The sequence below is a fragment of the Sinohyriopsis cumingii genome, chromosome 10 (assembly GCF_028554795.1).
Source record: "Sinohyriopsis cumingii isolate HCF-2022 chromosome 10, ASM2855479v2, whole genome shotgun sequence".
Lineage (NCBI taxonomy): Eukaryota > Metazoa > Mollusca > Bivalvia > Unionida > Unionidae > Sinohyriopsis > Sinohyriopsis cumingii.
This window is the reverse complement of record NC_142970.1, coordinates 112,548,112-112,570,897: the sequence shown is the minus strand read 5'-3', so window position 1 is coordinate 112,570,897 and position 22,786 is coordinate 112,548,112. Positions and strand designations below refer to the sequence as shown.

General features: G+C 34.5%; 1 protein-coding gene across 1 annotated transcript in view; it reads left to right on the top strand.

Annotated features, from left to right (window-relative positions):
* LOC149791036 (uncharacterized) overlaps nt 1-22,786 on the top strand; it is a 92,046-nt gene that overhangs the window by 29,697 nt on the left and 39,563 nt on the right. Inside the window, exons 3-6 of the mRNA XM_089972938.1 lie at nt 323-452; nt 8,454-9,157; nt 12,733-12,809; nt 17,052-17,140. Of these exons, the coding sequence (XP_089829064.1) occupies nt 323-452; nt 8,454-9,157; nt 12,733-12,809; nt 17,052-17,140 (1,000 nt within the window). The remainder of the gene's footprint in view (nt 1-322; nt 453-8,453; nt 9,158-12,732; nt 12,810-17,051; nt 17,141-22,786) is intronic.

Below are 22,786 nucleotides of genomic sequence, written 5' to 3'. Positions count from 1 at the left end.
CACATACCCACGTTAGCCGGCTTGTTGTTGAAGGCATGAAACTTAAATTTATCCTTATAGGTAAAAAGAAAATTATGGTTCAACAATCATGTTAACATAAAAGGAACATTGGGGCAGTATAGTTAATTGGCATAGTTTGGGTGGCCAAAAGATTGGGAGTGTACAGATATAGAGATTTTACTTGCTTCAAGTGTCAGACTCTTCATTTAAAGTACAATTTCAAGTTTCTGTATGAATCATATTTGTTGGTGTACATACTAAATTTGAAGTTTCTGTAAGAATGCTACACACCAAAAATGTTAATATTTTCCTACTCTTTCAGTTTAGAGAAGAGGGTCAACAAGTTGAAACAAGAGAATGAAGCCTTGCGAAGTCGACACACCAGTAATTCCACCAGCCCAACACCACAGTCTCTTAGTTCCTACACAGACAAAACACCATTGCAGGACCAGGTGAACATGGTTATTTAACCCAAATGATTCTTTCTAAAATGAAACTGTTTTGTGTCCCATTACAATGCATGAAACTCTTTTGTCTTCAGTTAAAATGCTTGACTACCACATTGTGACATTGTTACATGACATAGCATGACTACCACATTGTGGCATTGTTACATGACATAGCTTGACTACCACATTGTGGCATTGTTACATGACATAGCTTGATTACCACTTAGTGACATTACTGCATGACATAGCTTGACTACCACATTGTGACACTGTTACATGACATAGCTTGACTACCACATTGTGACATTGTTACATGACATAGCTTGATTACCACTTAGTGTCATTACTGCATGACGTAGCTTGACTACCACATTGTGACATTGTTACATGACATAGCTTGACTACCACATTGTGACATTGTTACATGACATAGCTTGACTACCACATTGTGACATTGTTACATGACATAGCTTGATTACCGTTTAGTAACATTACTAAATGACAGCATAATCATCACATTGTGACATTGCTAAATGACATAACTTGATTTCCACATTGTCATTGTTACATGACTTATCTCAATTGCCACACACTGTTACATCACATTGCTTAATTGCCACTTTGTTACATGACATAGAATAATTGCCACATTGTGAGTGACGGTGACATTGTTACAAGTGACAGTACTTCATGTCCACAATACATCATTGTTATTAGGGCGGTACTGAATAGTGGTTTTAACTATTTGGTGTTATGTATATTTAATTTTACTGTTTGTTTGTTAGATTTAATTTTTTTATTCCATTAGATGCTATTGTAGTGTAACATTGTTTGCTGGATTTTACATTGTCCAGAATTAAAACATTGTAACTAGTTGCTGACCTTCAAAATCAGGGACAGTTTTGGTAAACAACTTTTACAAAAGAAAATTGTATTATCTTTCTCAGAGTAAGAATTATTAAGTTAAGTGAAGGTCATACCTGGGCTATGTGATATAAAGCACATGTCAATTGGCAAACAAACTTCTTTTTTTTTCAGAAAAATGAACTTTTGACCCCCATTTGGGTATTTGATTTTACGTCTTAGTGTGGCATATGACTGGTGTTTTGATAAGAATTCTATCAGTTGTACTTTATTATCTGACACGTTAAGTTGTATTATGTTGTGACCAGTTTGGGCTGAATTTTACTTTCTTCAAATTATTTAATTCAAGTGACTATTTTCTCTGGAAATACAAAGTGCTCTGATATAATTCTTGGACAAAGACATTTATTGGAATTTATACGGAATTCAAAACTGAAATAATATTTTCTGTGATTCAACGAGATTGTTGACACATCTGCACTTCATAGGTTATTACAGACATCATCGTCTTCTATCTTGGATTTTCATTAGGATTTGAACTGTGGTTCACTTAGAAATTTTCATAGAGAGGATTTGTGTTTTTTAATTCTTGGATTATTTTTGGATTTAAGTCTTAAAACTAAGTTATTTTTTCTCACTTTTCACTTTATATTCTTGGGAAATAAATTATTTGTTTCATTTTACAAAGCTTGTTGTCATCACTCTTTTCTGTTACTTATTTTAAAAGCATAGACACGTAACATTGGCCAAATATGAAATTCAGTAGAGACATGTAAGTACTTGGCCGAATATGAATTCAAATAGTGACTGAATACTCCAAAATAAAATAATTTTTTCTGCGGTTTTAATGACATTTTAATTAATTATAAAGTAACCAACTGAACTCTTGAAGGTTCATAGTAACTAAGGCATTACCAAATATCAAAGTGCTATGGTTAAACGTCTTGATAATGCTTTATATGTTAACTAATGTATAGCAAGATTCAAATTTTCAAAAGCAGTCCAACAGTTACTGCTGCATGAAGAATACATTACCTTTATAAAACCAATGAGTCTCTTGACAATGTGCAGTAGACAACATCTGTTTTCTGACATGGTGTTGCCAGCAGCATTGAATAGATATTCACTTTGGCAAAAGAACGGAGTAAAAGAAACCTGTCAGCATTGGTCTGCCACCATGACAATGGATCAATATCCTTCAGAATACAAGGCTCATTCAGAAATTTGTTCAATTGGTCATCAGAGTGAATTGAGGTACGCTTTTCTGATTGCAGTGAGTCTGCTGTTTATGAAGGTTGACCTAATTTGTATTCAGCTAAATCATACTATTCGGCCAAATACGAATACCTCATTTAATAAACTATATGGGGCTGTAGCGAATATGAAGCAAATATTTGGTACAGGCCTAATTGTTACATGATATAGCTTTATTGCCACATTGTGTCATTGTTACATGAATTGGTTAATTGCCACATTATGACATTGTCAGATGACCTATCTTTTTGTGACTTTATTACATGACATAGCTTGATTGCCATATTTGACATTGTTACATGACATAGCTTGATTGCCACATTGTGACATTGCATAGCTTACTTGCCACATTGTGACATTGTTACATAGCTTACTTGCCACATTGTGACATTGTTACATAGCAAAATTGCCACATTTGACATTGTTACATGACATAGTTTGATTGTCACATAGTCTAATTGTGACAGTGTTACATGACAGCTTTATAGTACTTTGTCAGTGTGTTGCATGCCATAACTCAGTTGTTGCATTGCAAGTGTTACATGACATAGCTAAATTGTCAGATTGTTACATGACATAGCTTAATTGATTATGTTACATGATGTAGCTTAATTGTCACATTATTATATGACATAGCTTAATTGTCAAAACCACTTGTACATTTATTGGACATACGAAAGTTTCACTTTCAAATATACATCCAAAATGATAAATATAACTGCAGCAGCAGCTCTTCAGACAGCACAAATCCCTCAACTTAATGAATTTCTTTTCCAGCTTTTCTAACTAAAGTTTCCCTTAAGATATGAAGCTTTAGCTCCTTGACTGAAAATTTTATTTTGTTTGGCTGAGAATTTAGAATGAAATGAACTCATTACTTTCACTAGTGTTGCTTGGTATAGTTAAAGCTATGAAATGATGATGTGTTATGAACCACCTTTGGTTTCCTATCTTCAACACTTAAGTCACAGTTCAGTATTTTATGTTCATCACATTTGCCATACCCTTCTCTTTAAGCACCATTTGAGATAAATGAATGGAGCTTGATGTACTTGTACAATGACGCTGACATGTGCTTCATTACCCATTTGGGGTCTTTTTCTTGAGTAAAGGTTACATATCCATATTTTGAGGTTTCCATTGTTTCTGATTTGTACCATTAAAGTTGATTTGAGATACAGGGATGAACCATGTTACACTTATGCCTTCCATTTTGATGGCTTCTGGTTTATTGCAGTCAAGGTTTTATTAGCTCACTTGGCCATAAGACCTATTGCTTATGGTATGGTGCTATGTTTGTCATTTGTCTATCAACATTGGAGGCCATGTGAATGAATTTTGAATATATGCTTTGATTATCTCAGACAGGTTTATTTATGAGCAAGATCCAGACATGCTAATGGAGTGACCATGTATCTGATTGGCTTAGTTTCCTGTCAATCCGGACTCCATATTTCTGATCTGATTTTGATCAGACCTGGAATATATGCTTATATCATCAAGATCTCAAAGTTGATAATAGGTGAGATACATGCATATTAATGATTTGATCTTGCATCTGATTGGCTTATCTTTTTACCATTCTATATTTCTGCTCTAATTTTGATCGGACTTGGAATATGGGCTTTTATCATGAATCATGTGGATATGTTCAGTAATGGGCAAGAGCCATGCATCTTAATGAGCAAGAAACATGCATCTTAATGAGTAAGAGTCATGCATTTTAATGAGTAAGAATCATACCTTTAAATGAACAAGAGTCATGCATCTTACTGAGCAAGAACCATACATCTTAATGAGTAAGAGCCATCCATTTTAATGGGCTCGAGAAATGCATCTTAATGAGGTGATGTTGCATCTGATGGACTGGTTTTCTTCTTGCCTGGATTCCATATTTCTGACCAGACTTTGAGCAACTTGTAAGATAGGATTCTATGATTAAGATTTTAAACAAGTTCAGGAATGAGCAGATCAGCTTTTACTGATAGCTTTTTCTGACTTGCTCATCTTATTACCATGCTAGAGTTTTTGTTTTTCAATTTTTAACCTAGCTTTAACAATATTAGTCATATTGCTATGGAGTGTCTCAGTTTGTAGTGATGTTTAGCATTGGGAATCATGCTGCAAGCATGCAGCATCATGTTCCACCCAGTCACATTATCCTGACACCAGTCCTACCATTCCTAATGGGGCCCCGAGTGGCCGAGTGGTCTAAAGCGCTCTCCGTCACGGATCACTGCCATCTCACCTCTGTCTGCGTAGGTTTGAGTCTCGGGCTCGGCCAATGTGGATATGTGAGAAAGGTTGCCGGTAGCTTCTTGTGGGTCGGTGGTTCTTTCCGGGGTTTTCCCGGGTTCTTCCTCCACCATTAATACTGGCTGCCATGTATAGCCTATCGTGTGCTGAAAAATGGCATTAAACCCTATAACAACAACAACAACCATTCCTAACACTAACCTGTTAATGCTAAGCACCTAGTGAGCTAGCTCCTAGTACCATTTTTATCAATATTGGGTATGACTTGTCCATTGTTTGAATCCATGACCTCCCGCATCCAAGGCAGATCACATTGGTCCCACACTAGAGAATATTTTTCTTTTGATATTGAGTTATTTTGGTAAATAAACAGACCTCACCAAAATGTCCCAGGAGTTTTGTTATGAGAAGATCTGCATATATTAATGAAATTAACCATGATATTGATTATTTCTAATCACAGGTGTGTGTTATACAGAGTTCTTCCCATGAAAATAGTATGCAGAGCAAATACAAAATAAGTATACAATGTGGGTAAAATTTCAATAGATGAATTTACGAATTTAGATTAAAATGAATAAATTATCATTTGTAATTGAAGAAAATGAATCAAAAAATATATTATTTGAGAAACTTTCAACTAATGGGTAGCATAAGCTATGTGAAATGTCATAATTATGGATCAGAAAATCTTTTTTGCAGTTAGAGATACCTGTTTGCAAGCAACTGTGTTTGATTTTGTTTGCATCTAGAGCATGCTATTTGCTAGCATTGCCACTTGTCTTATGTCATTTGTTTGGCTTGAATAAACAGTAACACAAGAAAGAGTGAAAACAACAAGCTTTGAAAAATACAATAATTTATTTTCCTGGAAAAATTCTGTAAGAATGAAAAAGATATGAACTTAAGGTTTTTATAGAATCGGATCCAAAAATAATCCAAAAATAATCAGAGAATAAAATTGTATTAGTCCTAATAACAAAATGGTATAATGATTTCACATTCGAATCCTGACGAAGAATCCAAGATGGAAGACGATGGCGTATGCAATGTGTAGTGTTGAAATCTACAGTTCCTTGCAGAAATAAAAATTATCACTCCAGTCTCTGATAGCTGAATGATTTTTTTTAAAAAACTGTTCTTGTTCCACAATATTACATGAGCACACATATTTTCCAGAAATATAACAGAATCCTTTTGAATCCAAGTTCATGTAATTTGAAATAACTCCAAACAGCAGTACATAAAACTAACAGTTTAACAGCCCAACTTGTACTGATTAATTCTCCAAACATGGGTTATATGGGCTTTCTAAAATGTAAACAAGGGTCATGTGATCATCTTCTGGACGTTTACCCAGTGTGACCCTGACGAAAACCAATCATTTTTACTCTCAGAAATAAAAAAATTAAAAATTGTTTATATCTTAAAGACAAAGTTCCATCATGACCTTGGAAACAACCAATCATTTTAAATAAAATAGAACTTGTTTATGAAGGTTGCTACAAATTCTGAAACAAGGTCAGGATTTAGATCAACACCCAGTGTTTATAAACTAACTGTCATGGTCAAACCAATATCTATAAAAAGGTATCATCTCAAGTGAATAAATTTACATTACAATATCATGTAATGAAAAATAAAAAAATAAAAATTGACAGACAATTAAATTCAAATAAATATATATTAAATCAGATATAACTAAATCAAATAATCATGACATTAGATTTTGTTTGTTTCTAGAGCATGCCATTTGCTAGCATTGCCACTTGTCTTAGATCAGAAGAGCTTTTGGATGGTCTTTCATTTGTTATTTGTGATCTGTCTGGTCAATGGCATAAAATGAAAATTTAGTTACTCTTGTTATGGCTACTTCTCCAAGATGGCTGTACATATCAACATTATGCCTTCAGTAGAAGACATCTGATAATGTCTAGTTGGTAACAAATGGAAATTGATTGAATCTTGTATCAAGTATGGCCACCATTATAGCCATCTTGAAACTCTTATCATTATTACACCTTCCAAGATGGAATTTTTATCAGCATGGGGTTTTCATCAGAAAAATTGTATGTCTTGTTGGTCCTGATCTTATTTTCAATATAACCACCTTTGTGACCATCTTGACATCCCTACTCATAAATTGACAGTCATCTTGACATTGGCTTTTAATCAGAAGAGTTTTTATCATATCAAGTTAGTCTGACTGAAATCATAATGATGTAAACTGGTCATCATTATGATCATTAGTAATTTCCTGTACTCGGAACATAAATATTTTCAGAGTTCAAATTTTTCTACTGAAAATTTCGAACTCTGAAGATATTTGTGCTCTGAGTAAGGGAATTACTAATGATCATGAATTATTCAGAGCAAGCAAGCAAACATTTCATTTGTGGCCATTAATATGGTCACCATGGTGGCTATCTTGAAAACATTATCTCTACTACTCACAAATGGATGGACACATCAAGATGGGGTTTTGACCAGTAGACTTCATATGATATCTAGTTGGTCCTAAATGAAAATGGTGCCAGTCCGATATCTAATATGGCTGTCATGACAGCTTACTGGATGGATGGTCATATTCAAATGGTGTTCTCCTCAGTATACATCTAATGATGTCTACTTTTTGTAAATGAAAGTGGTGCCAATTTAACATGTCAACTTCAGCTGCTAAATTAAAATTTAAAGTCTTGTTGTTGCTACAGAATATCACAAATGGTTTCAACACCCAGCAGTTACATGGAAGAAATAGTCTTATCTTGAATTTCTGGGAATTATTTTCACCCAGTAGAGCATCATCCCTTTTGCAATAGTCTCTTTATTCATTACCGTTATTACAACCAATTTGGCTTTTACAAAAAGACAATGTTGCTTCATGATTTCATCTGGAAACACTTTGAAATTCATTTACCAAGAGTAAAGAAACACATGGCCCAAACAAAACACCCTTGTGAATTATAATTTCACTTTGTTTGAAAGTCATGTGACTCTAGCGACTACAGATTAAATTTTTTTCTCTAAGCTTCACTTTGAAAAGACCTTTAATTACTTTGATTATGATCAGCCAACGTTGCATATTAATCAGGCCTTTATCTTGAAAAAGAATTATGAGTATCAACTTTGCATATTAATTAGGCCTTTATCTTGAAAAAGAATTATGAGCATCCAACTTTGCATATTAATTAGGCCTTTATCTTGAAAAAGAATTATGAGCATCCAACTTTGCATATTAATTAGGCCTTTATCTTCAGATGGAACTTATATTGGCATACAGTTAGATGCATAAACTATACATGGTACATGTTTAGGAGATAGTTCCCATAGGTCTTGTTCTTTTAATACAGTGGAATGATATCGGTCCAACTTGAGCTTCCCATCTTCAAGGTCATGGTCACGGATCAGTTTAATTTACCTCGTTTCTGAACGTTTTGTTTAATTCCTTTTTAGATGGGTTAATGAAATTCAACTTGGTTACATTCCACGGCTGTCCAGTAACTTTACATTAGTGGTCATAGTTGGATTTTATTGTTGTGAACTTATTTTACATCATCATGGTAAGTGGGAGAGAAATGTTCACAGAATTTGCTTGTTTGTTATTTTATGGTTGTTTTTTTTTTTTTTCAGGATCATTATCGACCTTGTTCACGATGTAGCCAGTGCTCCAGTAGTTTGAGTTATTCGCCAAAGGTCAACAACTTCCGTCTGTCAAGTTTGCAATATTCCCCAGCAAGTAGCCGTGAAAGTCACAAGCAAAGCTCTCCCCACTCTACAGGCTCCAGCTTCCACAGTCAGAATGGTTATAGTTCTGTTCTACCTACAGAAAACAACCATCTGGATGATACCATTGAAATTATTTCTGAAATTAATGATTTTAATAAGGAATTTGAAAGCAATGTACATACTACTAAGGAAATTCATAGGAAGAATTCGCCAAAGTCAGATTTTGAAACTCTTGAAAATGAAAATGAAATTGTGACAGAAGTGGAAATTCATCATCCAAAAATGAGCAGTGAAGAAACTGTAGAACTTCAGCCTTTTGATAGGGCCAATTCAAGAGTGAAAAGACAAAAAGGAAAAAATTTATCAAAGTTTTCTGGTCATGGAAAGGGAATGCAGAAATATAATGATGCCATTACCTCGAGATATGAAAATTTTATCAAAAACGCTGTAATGGAATCTTCTCATAAAACGTTTATGCAAATTCAGAGTGAGTTTCATTTGATAGCAGATAGTTGTAGGAATTCAAGGGGTGACCAAAGAAAAGTGAGGAGAAAAAATTCTTTGCCTGAGATTGTTTCAGAGCCTAATGAGTCAGCACAGAAAGTTTGGTATGGATTTCTTTTCCTAAATGTTTTATTTCTTTTTTTTGGCATTTTCGTCCTCTGTGAATTTCATGGCAATAACAGTCTACTGGTTTTAACTAATGTCTTTTCATATGTTCAGCATTTTTAACTTCCAAAACCATACCTGTCAGCTCCTTGCAATGAAAACCTGTATGCCAGACCAATAAAAACCTTACACAAGAAAGGTATTCATACATTATATAAGATCAACAGTTTTAAAGCGTCAAATACCATACACAAATGTTACACACATTTACATAATTATTCATATCTCTGAAACTTTATTTTTTTATTTTTTCTTCTGATTTTCAGCATGTTGTAACACACATTATTGTATGCAACACATGCACTCTTTTGCATTTTTCAAAATGTAATCAGGGGTTTTAAAATCTTTGCAGCAGGTGCCAATGTTTATTTTACACTAAAAATTATGTTAGTGTGTCTGCATTCAGGGACTTCCTACAACCTGTATGTATTTTTTTCATCATAGAAAAAGATCTCTCACAGTCTTCATTGCTGTGAGGCAAGGTAAGTAGTTGCTGAGTAACTACTTTCAGATTTGGGAAGCCACTAATTCTCTGGCTGATAATATCTAGCCATTATCTACAGGAGCTCTTTTTTTCTGGCAATTGTCTTTTAATACAGGCACACACTCATCCAGTGGCAAGCAATAATCATCAAAGTTCATCTTTAAGCACTCAAAAACTAAAGTGTCGCTCCTAATAAAAAAAAAGCAATGTGCAAGGTATTTTGAAAAACGCATTTTGAAGGTGTAACATTAACTTCTTTGGATTTATCATGGTCTCATTATACAGATTTATATTTTTCCCCCATGAACCCAAAGATATTACGCCAGGAACAAACTGAAATCTAAAAATAAAAAACAAATCACCAAAGTATCAATCCAGAAGTGCATACCTTGTAAGCTGGTGATCAATTCTATTAAAATTGCATATCTTGTGTTTGAAAAGTTATGAATTTGCTATATGGTTTGCCGATTTTGGTAAAAAAGTTGATATAAAATTGTATTGTGACATATTTTCGAGCCATGAGAATGACGTCACTAAGTATCTGTACGACTTCATCATGTTGGCAATGCATCTTCCTGTTTGGATTAAAATATTTATAACAAAAAAATTTTATAAGAAAAAGCCATAAAAAAAAGGGTTGTACAGCTGTACTCTGACGAAAATGAAAAATACATACAAATTATTGGCAACCAGTACAAGTTGACAGGTATGCAAAACCAGTGTCACTCTGCCTGTTCTTCTTTTATGAAAAATGTTTTTTTTTCTTCTCATCATCCAGTGAAATTCATTTATTCTTTTGGCCATCAGTCATGGATTTGAAAAAGGTTATTACTATTCTCCAAAGTGATCATAAGTTGTTGGGCCCTTTATTTCAAACAATCATAGACCAGTAGATCTTAAATAAATGACCTATTGTTCATCATCCAAGTATTAGCACAAGTTTCTATCACCTCTTTTCCTAAACTAGTTGGGAATTTCAGTGAAAATTTATACACGCATTCAGCCAAAGGTTTAGTTGGACCTAAAAGAAGATGTTGCTGTTCACACATCCAATATGGCTGCCTCAGTGGCCATCTTGAAAATCTTGTTATTTATACTCCTCCTGTATGGATGGTCATATCAGGATGGGGTTTTCACTGATTCAGAACTACTTTTCTGATTTTTATGACATCTTGTTGTTTTATGACATCTTGTTGGTCTTCCATAAAATAGTCTCAATCTCACTTCCAGTATTGCAACCATTATGACCATTTTGAAGATCTTGTTATTGCCACTTATTCCTGAAGGTTGTATCAACATGTACTTTTCACAAAAAGACTGCTTATTGTGTTGACTTGGTCCTTTATGAAAATGGTGCTGCTCTAATATCCAGTATGTCCACCATGTCTGCCATGTTAACAATCTTGTTCTTGATACTTTTTAGGTTAATTGATGGTATTAAAAAATGGGGTTTTCACGCAAAGACGTTTGTATGATTTTTAGATAGTCTCAAATGAAAATGGTTCCACATGGGCATTCAATATGGCCACTATGGTGGATATAAAGTCTTATTGCTACTTCACCCAAGTGGAATTCAAATCTACATGGGATTTTCTGTACAAGATTTCTTATGAAGACTAGTTGAACCTTAAATAAAGAGATGTTGATATATGATTTCCATCTTGAAAATTCTGGTCACTGTTCCCTTGAAGGATCGATCATATTGATATTGGATTGTCATGGAAACATATAACATATGAAAGTTGGTCTTGAATGACATAAAGACATTTGAAGTATCTTGTAAGCTTCTTCTGCTAAATGGATGGCTGAACCAGTATTTAAACAAACAAAAGACTTTCTTGCAATATTTAATTATTCCTGTATTATAATGATGTCAATCAAACTTTCAGTATAGATTCTTTGATGGCCATCCTTATATGGTTATATCTTCAAAATGTTTTGACAAAAGGTCACCAGTAAAACACTGTTATCGCCAGAATTGCAGCTCAAATGCAGTATTGCAGGTTTCCCACAATATGTCTGTCCAATGCCCCCCCAAAATCTTGACCCCAGTGTGACCACTGGGCAAGCTTTCTCATCAGGAAAAATATTAAAACGTTTTCCTGCTGCCTCTTGTGTATGTTTATTCCCATCTCTGTTTGGTGTTTGCTAAAGACATTTAAAACTGTAATCTGACAATTATCATCCATTTTAAAGCAACATATCTGGCAATCAAAACATTAAAGTTTTGTAATAGTCTGCTAGGTTGCATTGTAAAGTTATATGACTGAATTTTAAGTTGGATGAGTGAATTTTCTGCAATATTTTAAGTTGGATGTGTGAATTTTCAGGTCTTGCATTCTATTCTAAATACTTTGTTTTACTTGTAGAACCTTTTAGGAATGAAATTTCACTCTGGATATCAGTATTTTATTTACATCCATTATGAAGATTTATTTTATAGGTGTTCTTGTACTAACCATTTTAGAGTGCATCCGTTTTTGACCACTTTACAGCCAGCATATTTTATTATTTTGGATTTGATTATATTTGTGCAAGTGAAATTAAGTCACAAATTATGGCTCACTGATAAAATTTTGTATTACTTTCTCTTCTTGAAGATATATACTAACTGAAAACATTTTTGGTCAACACAAACAGATTTGGTTTTAAAAATTGAACTACGTATTTTACCTTAATGTCATAGGAATTTCAGTACACATGGCATGAACGGCTGTAGGAAGGGCTCTGTGAAGCCTGTAAAATATATCATTGAAGTGTTATAATTACAATGGTTATAGAAATGGTAACAAAGACAAGGACTATATTTTGCTAATATTATCAATGTACAGAAGAAGGGTTCATGAATATGTTGACAATTCCTTTCTAGTGTTTTTCGAAATCCTGATTTTTGGGGGAATTATTTTTACTAAGTCTAAATGCTTGTTACAAAGGCATGATAGTAGTTTGTGTTTTAAGATATTAGATAAGAGATGGAAGACAGATGTTTTTCCTGTTGTATTATGTTTTTGCCATGCTTTGTTTTTTCAGTATGAAGATTTCCAAAGAAGTACAATGCTGTCTGTTTCCCCACACAGACAGGACCCTAGAGGAACAGTTTATTAAAAGTAAAGTATAACCTGTATTATTTGCATATCAGGCTGAAAAAATGTGTTTCCTGTTGCATTGGTTTTAAAATTAGAGTAAGCAGGTCAGTTTGGGGGTTGGGTTTTGGGGGGTATTATTAAAATTATATATATTTAATGTGGCATTTTTTAACCATGCAGCAAAAAGTTATAAGGTTGTCACTGAGAAACAGGGATGGTGAGTTTTTTAGATGTGATTCAAAAATTGTTATACATTTATGCATTAAAAGAAATTTATTTCGGTGGATAGGAAGTTTGACAGAAGCAATAGATTATCTGCTATTATTGCATTGCTGTATCTTTTCCTAGCACTAATCCCCAGTCCAAGGACAGTGTTACCTCATTCAGTTTGTAATTGGAAGTCTGGAATATAAATAAATATTTTAAAAAATCGTTTGTTTTATTTCCACATTTTACACATTTTTGGCTATATCGTGCAGAGAAAATAGAAGCTAGTGCCATTCCAAAGGACACAATGGCAGCTGACCAAGGCAGGCCTTGAACCCATGACCCTTAGATAATGTGTCTGATGCTCTTGGAACTGAGCTACTGCAAGTAAAAAACAATAATTTCTTTCACTTGCTTCAGTGATACCACTTCCTGGTGTTTGGAAGTTGCCTGAATCAGTGATGTTATTTTCCAGTAAAATAATTATTTAATTAATTAAATAAACCCTATTTAATTTACTTGCTTGAATGATTCTATGTTGTGTCCTGGCATTTGGATGTTGTTTGATTCAGTGATGTTACTTTCCATTGTAATGGAGTTTCTTGTGTCAGTGAGAGAGATGTCTGGAGTTAGGAAGTCACCTGCTTCTATGAAGGGGAGATCTCTGATGGAGGGATCCTAAGCACTTCTTGGCATAGTGAAGTTGCCACACTTAAAGAGATGTACCTTGTCTTCACCTGTCTTGACAATGCTAGGGAAGGTGGTCATTGTCTTGCTTTATGAGAGCTTGAGTTGAAGCAAATCTCATTGGTCAGGGTTGAGTTTTCAAACAGAGACTGTTGAAAAGATCAATATGATCTGACCAGTCATTGTCCAGGTTTTGGACATTGGTCACCAGGCAGTGTCCGAAGTGAATTATACTGACTTTCCGACACTGACAGACCACCCGGCTCTGGGTGCTGATCACTGGGTATGTTCCATATTGCTGATCTTCACTTCAGCAGCCAGGTGACAAATCACAGAGCATTGAGTGCTAGTCAGAAATGCAAAGAGATGAGCACTGTTTGACATAAACTGGGCATCGATCATTGATTTTCAAACAGATTGCCGAGTTATTACCACTGGTCTAGAGAATTGGATTGAATTGATAATGCCCCATTCACCATGTTTCTATTAAATTCCTGTGTGGAATAGACTTTTAAGTTTTGTGAACCAGTCTAAGGTTAGGGATCTGGGTCCCATTTAATGATGCAATGAAAGTTTACGCAAAGAATTTTCGTAAGTTTTAAGCATAAGAATTGTATGTTGGTGTGTATTATTCAATACATAGTCAGTGTTTTATTGAATCCACAGTTTGTTGCTAGTATGCATTATCGAATCTGTATTCAGCTCTATTATTTTAAATGCATCATATGCTGTTTTTAAATATCGTGAATCCTTTGCCTTCTGTCAGTGTGTATTGTTGAATGCATGTCTGCTTTCATTGTTTTCATAGTAAACCCATCAACTGCTGTCAGTGTGTATTGTTGAATGCATGTCTGCTTTCATTGTATTCATGGTAAACCCATCAACTGTAGTCAGTGTGTATTATTGAATGCATGTCTGCTTTCATTGTATTCATAGTAAACCCATCAACTGCTGTCAGTGTGTATTGTTGAATGCATGTCTGCTTTCATTGTATTCATGGTAAACCCATCAACTGTAGTCAGTGTGTATTATTGAATGCATGTCTGCTCTCATTGTTTTCATAGTAAACCCGTGTCTGCTCTCATTGTATTCATAGTAAACCCATCAACTACTGTCAGTGTGTATTATTGAATGCATGTCTGCTTTCATTGTTTTCATAGTAAACCCATCAACTGTAGTCAGTGTGTATTATTGAATGCATGTCTGCTTTCATTGTATTCATAGTAAACCCATCAACTACTGTCAGTGTGTATTGTTGAATGCATGTCTGCTTTCATTGTTTTCATAGTAAACCCGTGTCTGCTCTCATTGTATTCATAGTAAACCCGTGTCTGCTCTCATTGTTTTCATAGTAAACCCGTGTCTGCTCTCATTGTATTCATAGTAAACCCGTGTCTGCTTTCATTGTTTTCATAGTAAACCCGTGTCTGCTCTCATTGTATTCATAGTAAACCCATCAACTACTGTCAGTGTGTATTGTTGAATGCATGTCTGCTTTCATTGTATTCATAGTAAACCCATCAACTGTAGTCAGTGTGTATTATTGAATGCATGTCTGCTCTCATTGTTTTCATAGTAAACCCGTGTCTGCTCTCATTGTATTCATAGTAAACCCATCAACTGCAGTCATTGTGTATTGTTGAATACATGTCTGCTCTCAATGTATTCAAAGTAAACCCGTGTCTGCTTTCATTGTTTTCATAGTAAACCCGTGTCTGCTCTCATTGTATTCATAGTAAACCCATCAACTACTGTCAGTGTGTATTGTTGAATGCATGTCTGCTTTCATTGTATTCATAGTAAACCCATCAACTACTGTCAGTGTGTATTGTTGAATGCATGTCTGCTTTCATTGTATTCATAGTAAACCCATCAACTACTGTCAGTGTGTATTGTTGAATGCATGTCTGCTTTCATTGTATTCATAGTAAACCCATCAACTACTGTCAGTGTGTATTGTTGAATGCATGTCTGCTTTCATTGTATTCATAGTAAACCCATCAACTTCTGTCAGTGTGTATTGTTGAAACATGTCTGCTTTCATTGTTTTCATAGTAAACCCATCAACTGCTGTCAGTGTGTATTGTTGAATGCATGTCTGCTTTCATTGTATTCATAGTAAACCCATCAACTGTAGTCAGTGTGTATTATTGAATGCATGTCTGCTTTCATTGTATTCATAGTAAACCCATCAACTGCTGTCAGTGTGTATTGTTGAATGCATGTCTGCTCTCATTGTTTTCATAGTAAACCCGTGTCTGCTCTCATTGTATTCATAGTAAACCCGTGTCTGCTTTCATTGTTTTCATAGTAAACCCGTGTCTGCTCTCATTGTATTCATAGTAAACCCATCAACTACTGTCAGTGTGTATTGTTGAATGCATGTCTGCTTTCATTGTATTCATGGTAAACCCATCAACTGCTGTCAGTGTGTATTGTTGAATGCATGTCTGCTCTCATTGTATTCATAGTAAACCCGTGTCTGCTCTCATTGTATTCATAGTAAACCCATCAACTACTGTCAGTGTGTATTGTTGAATGCATGTCTGCTTTCATTGTTTTCATAGTAAACCTGTGTCTGCTCTCATTGTATTCATAGTAAACCCGTGTCTGCTCTCATTGTTTTCATAGTAAACCCATCAACTACTGTCAGTGTGTACTATTGAATGCATGTCTGCTTTCATTGTTTTCATAGTAAACCCATCAACTGTAGTCGGTGTGTATTGTTGAATGCATGTCTGCTTTCATTGTATTCATAGTAAACCCATCAATTGTAGTCAGTGTGTATTGTTGAATGCATGTCTGCTCTCATTGTATTCATAGTAAACCCATCAACTGCTGTCAGTGTGTATTGTTGAATGCATGTCTGCTCTCATTGTTTTCATAGTAAACCCATCAACTGCTGTCAGTGTGTATTGTTGAATGCATGTCTGTTCTCATTGTTTTCATAGTAAACCCATCAACTGCAGTCAGTGTGTATTGTTGAATGCATAGTCTGCTGTCATTGTATTCATAGTAAACCCATCAACTGCAGTCATTGTGTATTGTTGAATGCATAATCTGCTGTCATTATATTCATAGGGAACCCGTCAAATGCTGTCAGTTTGTATTGTTAGTGAACCCATCACCTGCTGTCAATGTATATTGTTAATGAATCCATCATCTGCACTTTTGTCTTGTTAATGAATCCATTCTGCTGTCAGTGTTTGTTCTTAATGATCCATAGTCTGTCAGTAACTTTTGTTAGTGAATAAGTCTTAAAAATTGTATGTCATAATTAAACGATTTCTTTTGAATGAAGGATACTTTTATAATGGCTTATATATGTTTCACAATAAATTGAGTGAAGATAATTATTCTTTCCTGCAGCAGTGCGACTAAATTCCAAGTTGGCTGAGGACCTAGGGTCAGCTCGGAAGGAGATTGAGATGTTGAAAGGAAGGTTAAAAGAATTAGAGGTAAGTCTTAGCATCTATTATCACATGATGACTGTGGACATCTATAGATGACCTGGTATCTCATTCTGGACTTAGATTGTTATAAATAGAAAAACCTAATTAGCTTGATAAAGCAAGCACCAGTTGAGTTGTACAAAAGTAATGTCATAGCTGCATATTTGTTTTCATATACAGATAACATGATTACATTTTCAGGCAACAAGAGAAACTTTTGCAAAAGAATTTTAGTTGCACAGTGCACATTAAAGACATGATTTTTCTCCATTTTAGAGTGGAATTCTGCTGTTCTCCTGACTTAAATCCAATTTTTCTTGATATAATTGGGGTTTTTTTTATCATGTCTGATCCGGTTTTTAAAAAATGGTCTATTTGGTCCCAATCTGCAATGACTCTTGTAACATATTCATTTGATATATTAGTTTGCCCACGACTCTCGTAAAGAGTAATTTGATTGGTTGAAAGTTTTAATTCATCCAGTGAATCTTTGTGTAATGGAAACTGATAGCTATGGAAAGAAGAAGCGTGCTTGCAGCAAAAAAATGGCGTCCCGAGTTGTTGAAAGAGACCATGACACGAGAAGTTTAGATAAAGGTTTAAAAACCATATCGAAATGGGAATAGCTGGAGTGAAAAGTCAACGGACATTTATTTGGTCAGTTTATAAGAAGACTGAATGCTAGATGACTGGCATTTTGTGACCTCTGCTGTACATCAATCACAGTTGGAAGATTTTGGAACAGCACCTAAAAAGAAGCTGCATGCAGAAAAACTGAAGTTTAGAAGGCATCTGGAAAAAGTGCAATTAATTACTATAAGAAGAAGGATATCTTGCATGAGAGAACAGATGTAGCTCTCTGTCTGAATATGCGCACTGCATGTCGCTAATACAAGCACTAGCATGAAAGAAAATATAGCTCTCATTGAAAAGGAAAAGAAACGATTGCACATTGAACCAAAAAAGTCAGTCAAAAAGAAATGCTAAACAAATCTTTGCCAAAGCGGCAAAAAGGGTTCAACTGGAATATCAACAGGTTGTGTCCATTGGAGAAAACGACAAGTGGGATTATTTGTATATAATTGATGTACTTGGGTGTTTATTTTACAGATTTGTTATGAAAAGAGAGAAGTATAATACATTTGCTGCAAAAATTGAGAAATTATTTTGACCTAATCACGATGTGAACACTGACATGCACATGAAATAACTTAAGTACCAATAGTATTGAAGAACAAAGTCATGTGACAATAAATATGGTGAAATTATTCAAGTTGAAATTTTTTTGGTAAGTTTGTTAGCTTTTTAAATGATTATTTTGTTATATATTATTATCGTAAGTTGCACCAGGAGCAGTTTTTATGACTGTAAAATGCATTTTTGGCCAGGGGCCTTCGGCCACCTAGACCCCTGAATCGGGGGCACTGCCCCTCGAGACCCCGTTGGGGGAGGGCCCCTAAATCCACTTTCAAATTTTCAGCTTTTTTGGGGGAATACCAAAATCATGTCTGAAAATTATGAAGCAATCTCTAATCTATATGCACACATTTCCTTCTATTCCCTGTTACATTGCCACATAATAATCAAGTTCTCCACCATGTACTGTTACAAGATTTGTAGTAAGTAACTTGTATTAGGTCACAGAGGATTGATTTCCAACTCAAAAGGTTAAAAGTCAAAACTGTTTACACACACTAGCTGGACTTTATACCAAATAAAAAAAGACACGTGTGGATTTGGAGGCAAAAGGTCAAAGGTGAAGGTCAGGTAACTCTAAGAGGAAAAATGGTTTTTGCACAGTATTGTGAGTTCTTGAACACATACTTTGACCAAACCCTTTTTGAATGTATTGCATTGCAGCCATGAAGAAAGTTGTTCATCTTGGGAATGAAATTCAAAGGACAAATGTAAGTTAACTGAAAGAAAAAAGTATTTCTTAAAAACGTCTTAAGTTCTATATGACCTACCTTAAGTACCTCATTTAAAGTTTGTAACTAGGTTGCATTTGCCTTGATTTGAAGAATTACAGCTTAAAGTTGAAGGTCTGTGGGGTTCAAATAAGGAAATTTGTCTCCACAAAATAACTGAACTCCAATTCCACAGACCATGGGTACTCTCTGTGGATGGCGTGCTTCTGAGACAAGAAACATCTATTAACTTTCTGGGGTCATTAGGTCTAAGGGCAAGGCCACCAAATCTAAACTGAATATTGGTTTCCACAAAGTAACTTGAGATCTGTGTCTTTTACCTTGATCATACTTTACTGATTGTTCAAAGGGTCATAAAACCTACTTATGAGATTGTCCAGTAAACCTCTCTATGATAATTTGTGAACAAAGAAGTCCATAAATGCAACTACATTGTAGGCGAGATAGTGATAGAGATGCAAATTTTGGTAACAGGTGTCTAAGGGGAGGGGTTAGGGTATTAGCTACTTTTGCTGATACTTGAGAATTGTAATCATCATTGTCTGACACATGATAATATTGATGCATATTAAATATTAAAAAGTTCGATCAGAGGCAATTATATTAATAATATAATAATAATAATAATAATAATAATAATAATAATAATAATAATAATGCTTTATTTATAGAGGGTGACTCATTAGTCAAGGACTATTCTCCCTTGAGGCCCTCTTAAGGAGAGTATAACAATGCACATTATATGAAGATGGCAATAATTACTGTTTATTTTAACATGTTTAGTATTAAAATACTAAATTCCATTATCTGTTAGAAACACATACATGCTCATGATATTTTTTCTTAAGATAATCAAGTTCTCCACCATGTACTGTTACAAGATTTGTAGTAAGTAACTTGTATTAGGTCACAGAGGATTGATTTCCAACTCAAAAGGTTAAATTAAATTAGGTTAACAACGTGTATTCACAGTTTTGTGTATTAGTAAAGGTAGAGTTACTTCCCTTTTAAGGTCAGAACACCAGTATTAATCATAAGCACATATTCATTAATTACAGCCTGATAGCTAAAATTACACTTGTAATCAAGATACTGTACTAATATGTGATTCCTGATCTACCTTGGTACCAATTTGTACCTTGTTACCAAAATCACACTAGTGTATAACAATATGAGCAGAAAGAATGCAATGTGAAGGTTAGTGTTATATCTTTGTTTCCATTTGAAGACATTACTATTTAGCAACTTTTGATATCTCCTCATACCAAGATTCAGTATATTAAACTATTCTTATATATGTCACTTCTGTACATGCTACTTTATTCTCACTATAATGTTGCTTGGTACATAATGCATTTCACAGTTTTTTACCCTGACTATCACATTATAACATGGGAGAGATGTATGTGTCTTCATTGATAGGATATAAATAAAATAGAATCTTTTATAATTTGTTGCATTAAAACAAGACATGCATTGTTCCTTAACACTACAGGTAGATTAAAGAAATCACCCCCACCCTCATCCCAAAAAAAGAAAGGATTTTTTTCAGTGCTGTACTATATTTACCATATATGTTGGGACACCATAAATTTATTTTAAAAGTATTTTTTTTTGCACTGTATGTTCTTGGATACATTTTTTTTTTTTCGAGTTGTAAGTTGTGGGACACCTTTTAAATCATTCGAAAATTACATGTTTGAAAATGCACTCAGAGTAAATTTTATCAAAGAAAACTATAAAAAAGAAAATGCTGTGAGTGTTGTTTGTTTACTCTTTTTTCCAAGATGCAAATTTGCTATGAACAAAAGCTCATGTAAGAATGAATCGTTTGTGAGAACAAGTTCAAATATTTCTGTTCTAATTTATGCTTCAACAGTGTTTTTCTTATATTAAATGCCAAGGTTTATTTGCTGTTCATGCTTGTTACACGACTTATTTTGGCAAAATAATTATTGATGAGCACAGTATAAACTATTTACTGTAATTATATTCACAGAGAGAGAAAAAAATAAAGAGAGAGAGATACCAGTAGATTGTGACACTACAGAGTGATTGATAAGCATACTAATTCCGAAACCGAACATCTTTTATTTACACAGCAGTTATATCTGACATAATCCAAATACTGCTGAACAAACTTGAAGACGCTAATATATATAATTTAAATCCTTCAATCTGTCCACATTCTTAATTGCCCACTCAACCTTATCAGGCTCAAATCCATCAAATTCATCCTCTTCACTGTTTCATATTCAGTATCTCTGATGATATTGTCCTCACATCCATTCAAGTTATTGTTAATACCAAAAACTTTAAATGATTTTCGGATCATATCTGGCTTGTCTCAAAGTGATTTGACTGCTTTCATAATCCAGTCCACAACTGTTTGTTTATTTGCACTCTTAATACAAGATGTGTTGTCATTTTCCTTGGAAAAGCCCTCTGCTGCTTTTTTAATAAAATTTGTCCAGCCTTTTCTCATGTCGGACTTGACCGTTTTTTTACACTGACATCTAGTGGCTGTAGCTTGCAGGTGCATCCACCCAGAATAACTGCAAGACACCGTGTTACCTCTTCTCAAAGCCAGTTTTACTGCATCTGTAATATGTGCCTGGAATGAATCCATCACTAAAAGAGATCATTCCTTTCCTGTATGCTTGAGATATATCTCTTTAATCCACTGCAGCATCACCTCCTTATCAACCCAACCATTCTCCTACACACATATCATCCATCCTCTTGGTGCCTGAATATCTTTTAGCTCCCTCACACCACAAAAGATTATCATTGGTGGCAACACATCTCCTGCTGCAGAAACTGCAAGTACTAAGGTTAGATGCTTTCTATTCGCACCAGTCATGCGAATTCTCATACTTTTAACTCCATCTTGTTTTCAAAATTGTCTTCTTCTTTTCTTGTCTTTACGAATTTGTGGAATAATTTTAATTTTTCCTCCAAATCTTCTGGGAGACACTGGGCCATCGTTGTCTGTGAATGAAGCACAAGGTTGTGTCGCTTTACAAAAACAGTTGGCCAGCTCCTACTGGCTTGAAACTCAATTTTTGGATGTTCACTTGACACAAATTCCTTGGCATAAGCATATATAGTGTCCACTCTAACAGGAATCTGCAGATCACATTGGACAAGAACCCAATTTGCAATTTTTCCATCTAACTCATTGCCATATGATACTGGTCTCCCACTCCTTGCTAAATGTCCCCATTCATTCAGCTACTGAGAAAAATCTATTTTTGACCAATTTGCAATGATGGGATTTAGCTTTAATATAAAAAGCGCTTGTAATGCTCTCACCTGACATCACCATTTTCGTAGGCATCATCTCTCTCCTGACTGGGGTCTCCAGTTTCGTGTCTTTTTGCAGCTGGTTCGTTTTCTTTTACATCACACTCCTCCTCTCTAAAACGCTTTTTTGGTCGACTGATGGGACACTTAGGTGAAGCATTAGACAACACATTTTCTTTCCATACACTACTTGAATATCACACTACAAACTTATCCATAATAGCGGAGATCTATAATGTGGTTTATTTTGTTTTATTTTTATTCTCCTTTATATAATCTATTTACGCGATAACAATGACTCCAAGGAGTCACTTTTTGTGTAAATGTGTGAGAAGTTATTGTTTCAATGTGTTCCATTGTTTCTATTTATTTTCAAAATCCCAGTGAAAACTTTTAGAAAGAAATCAAGGTTGGTTTC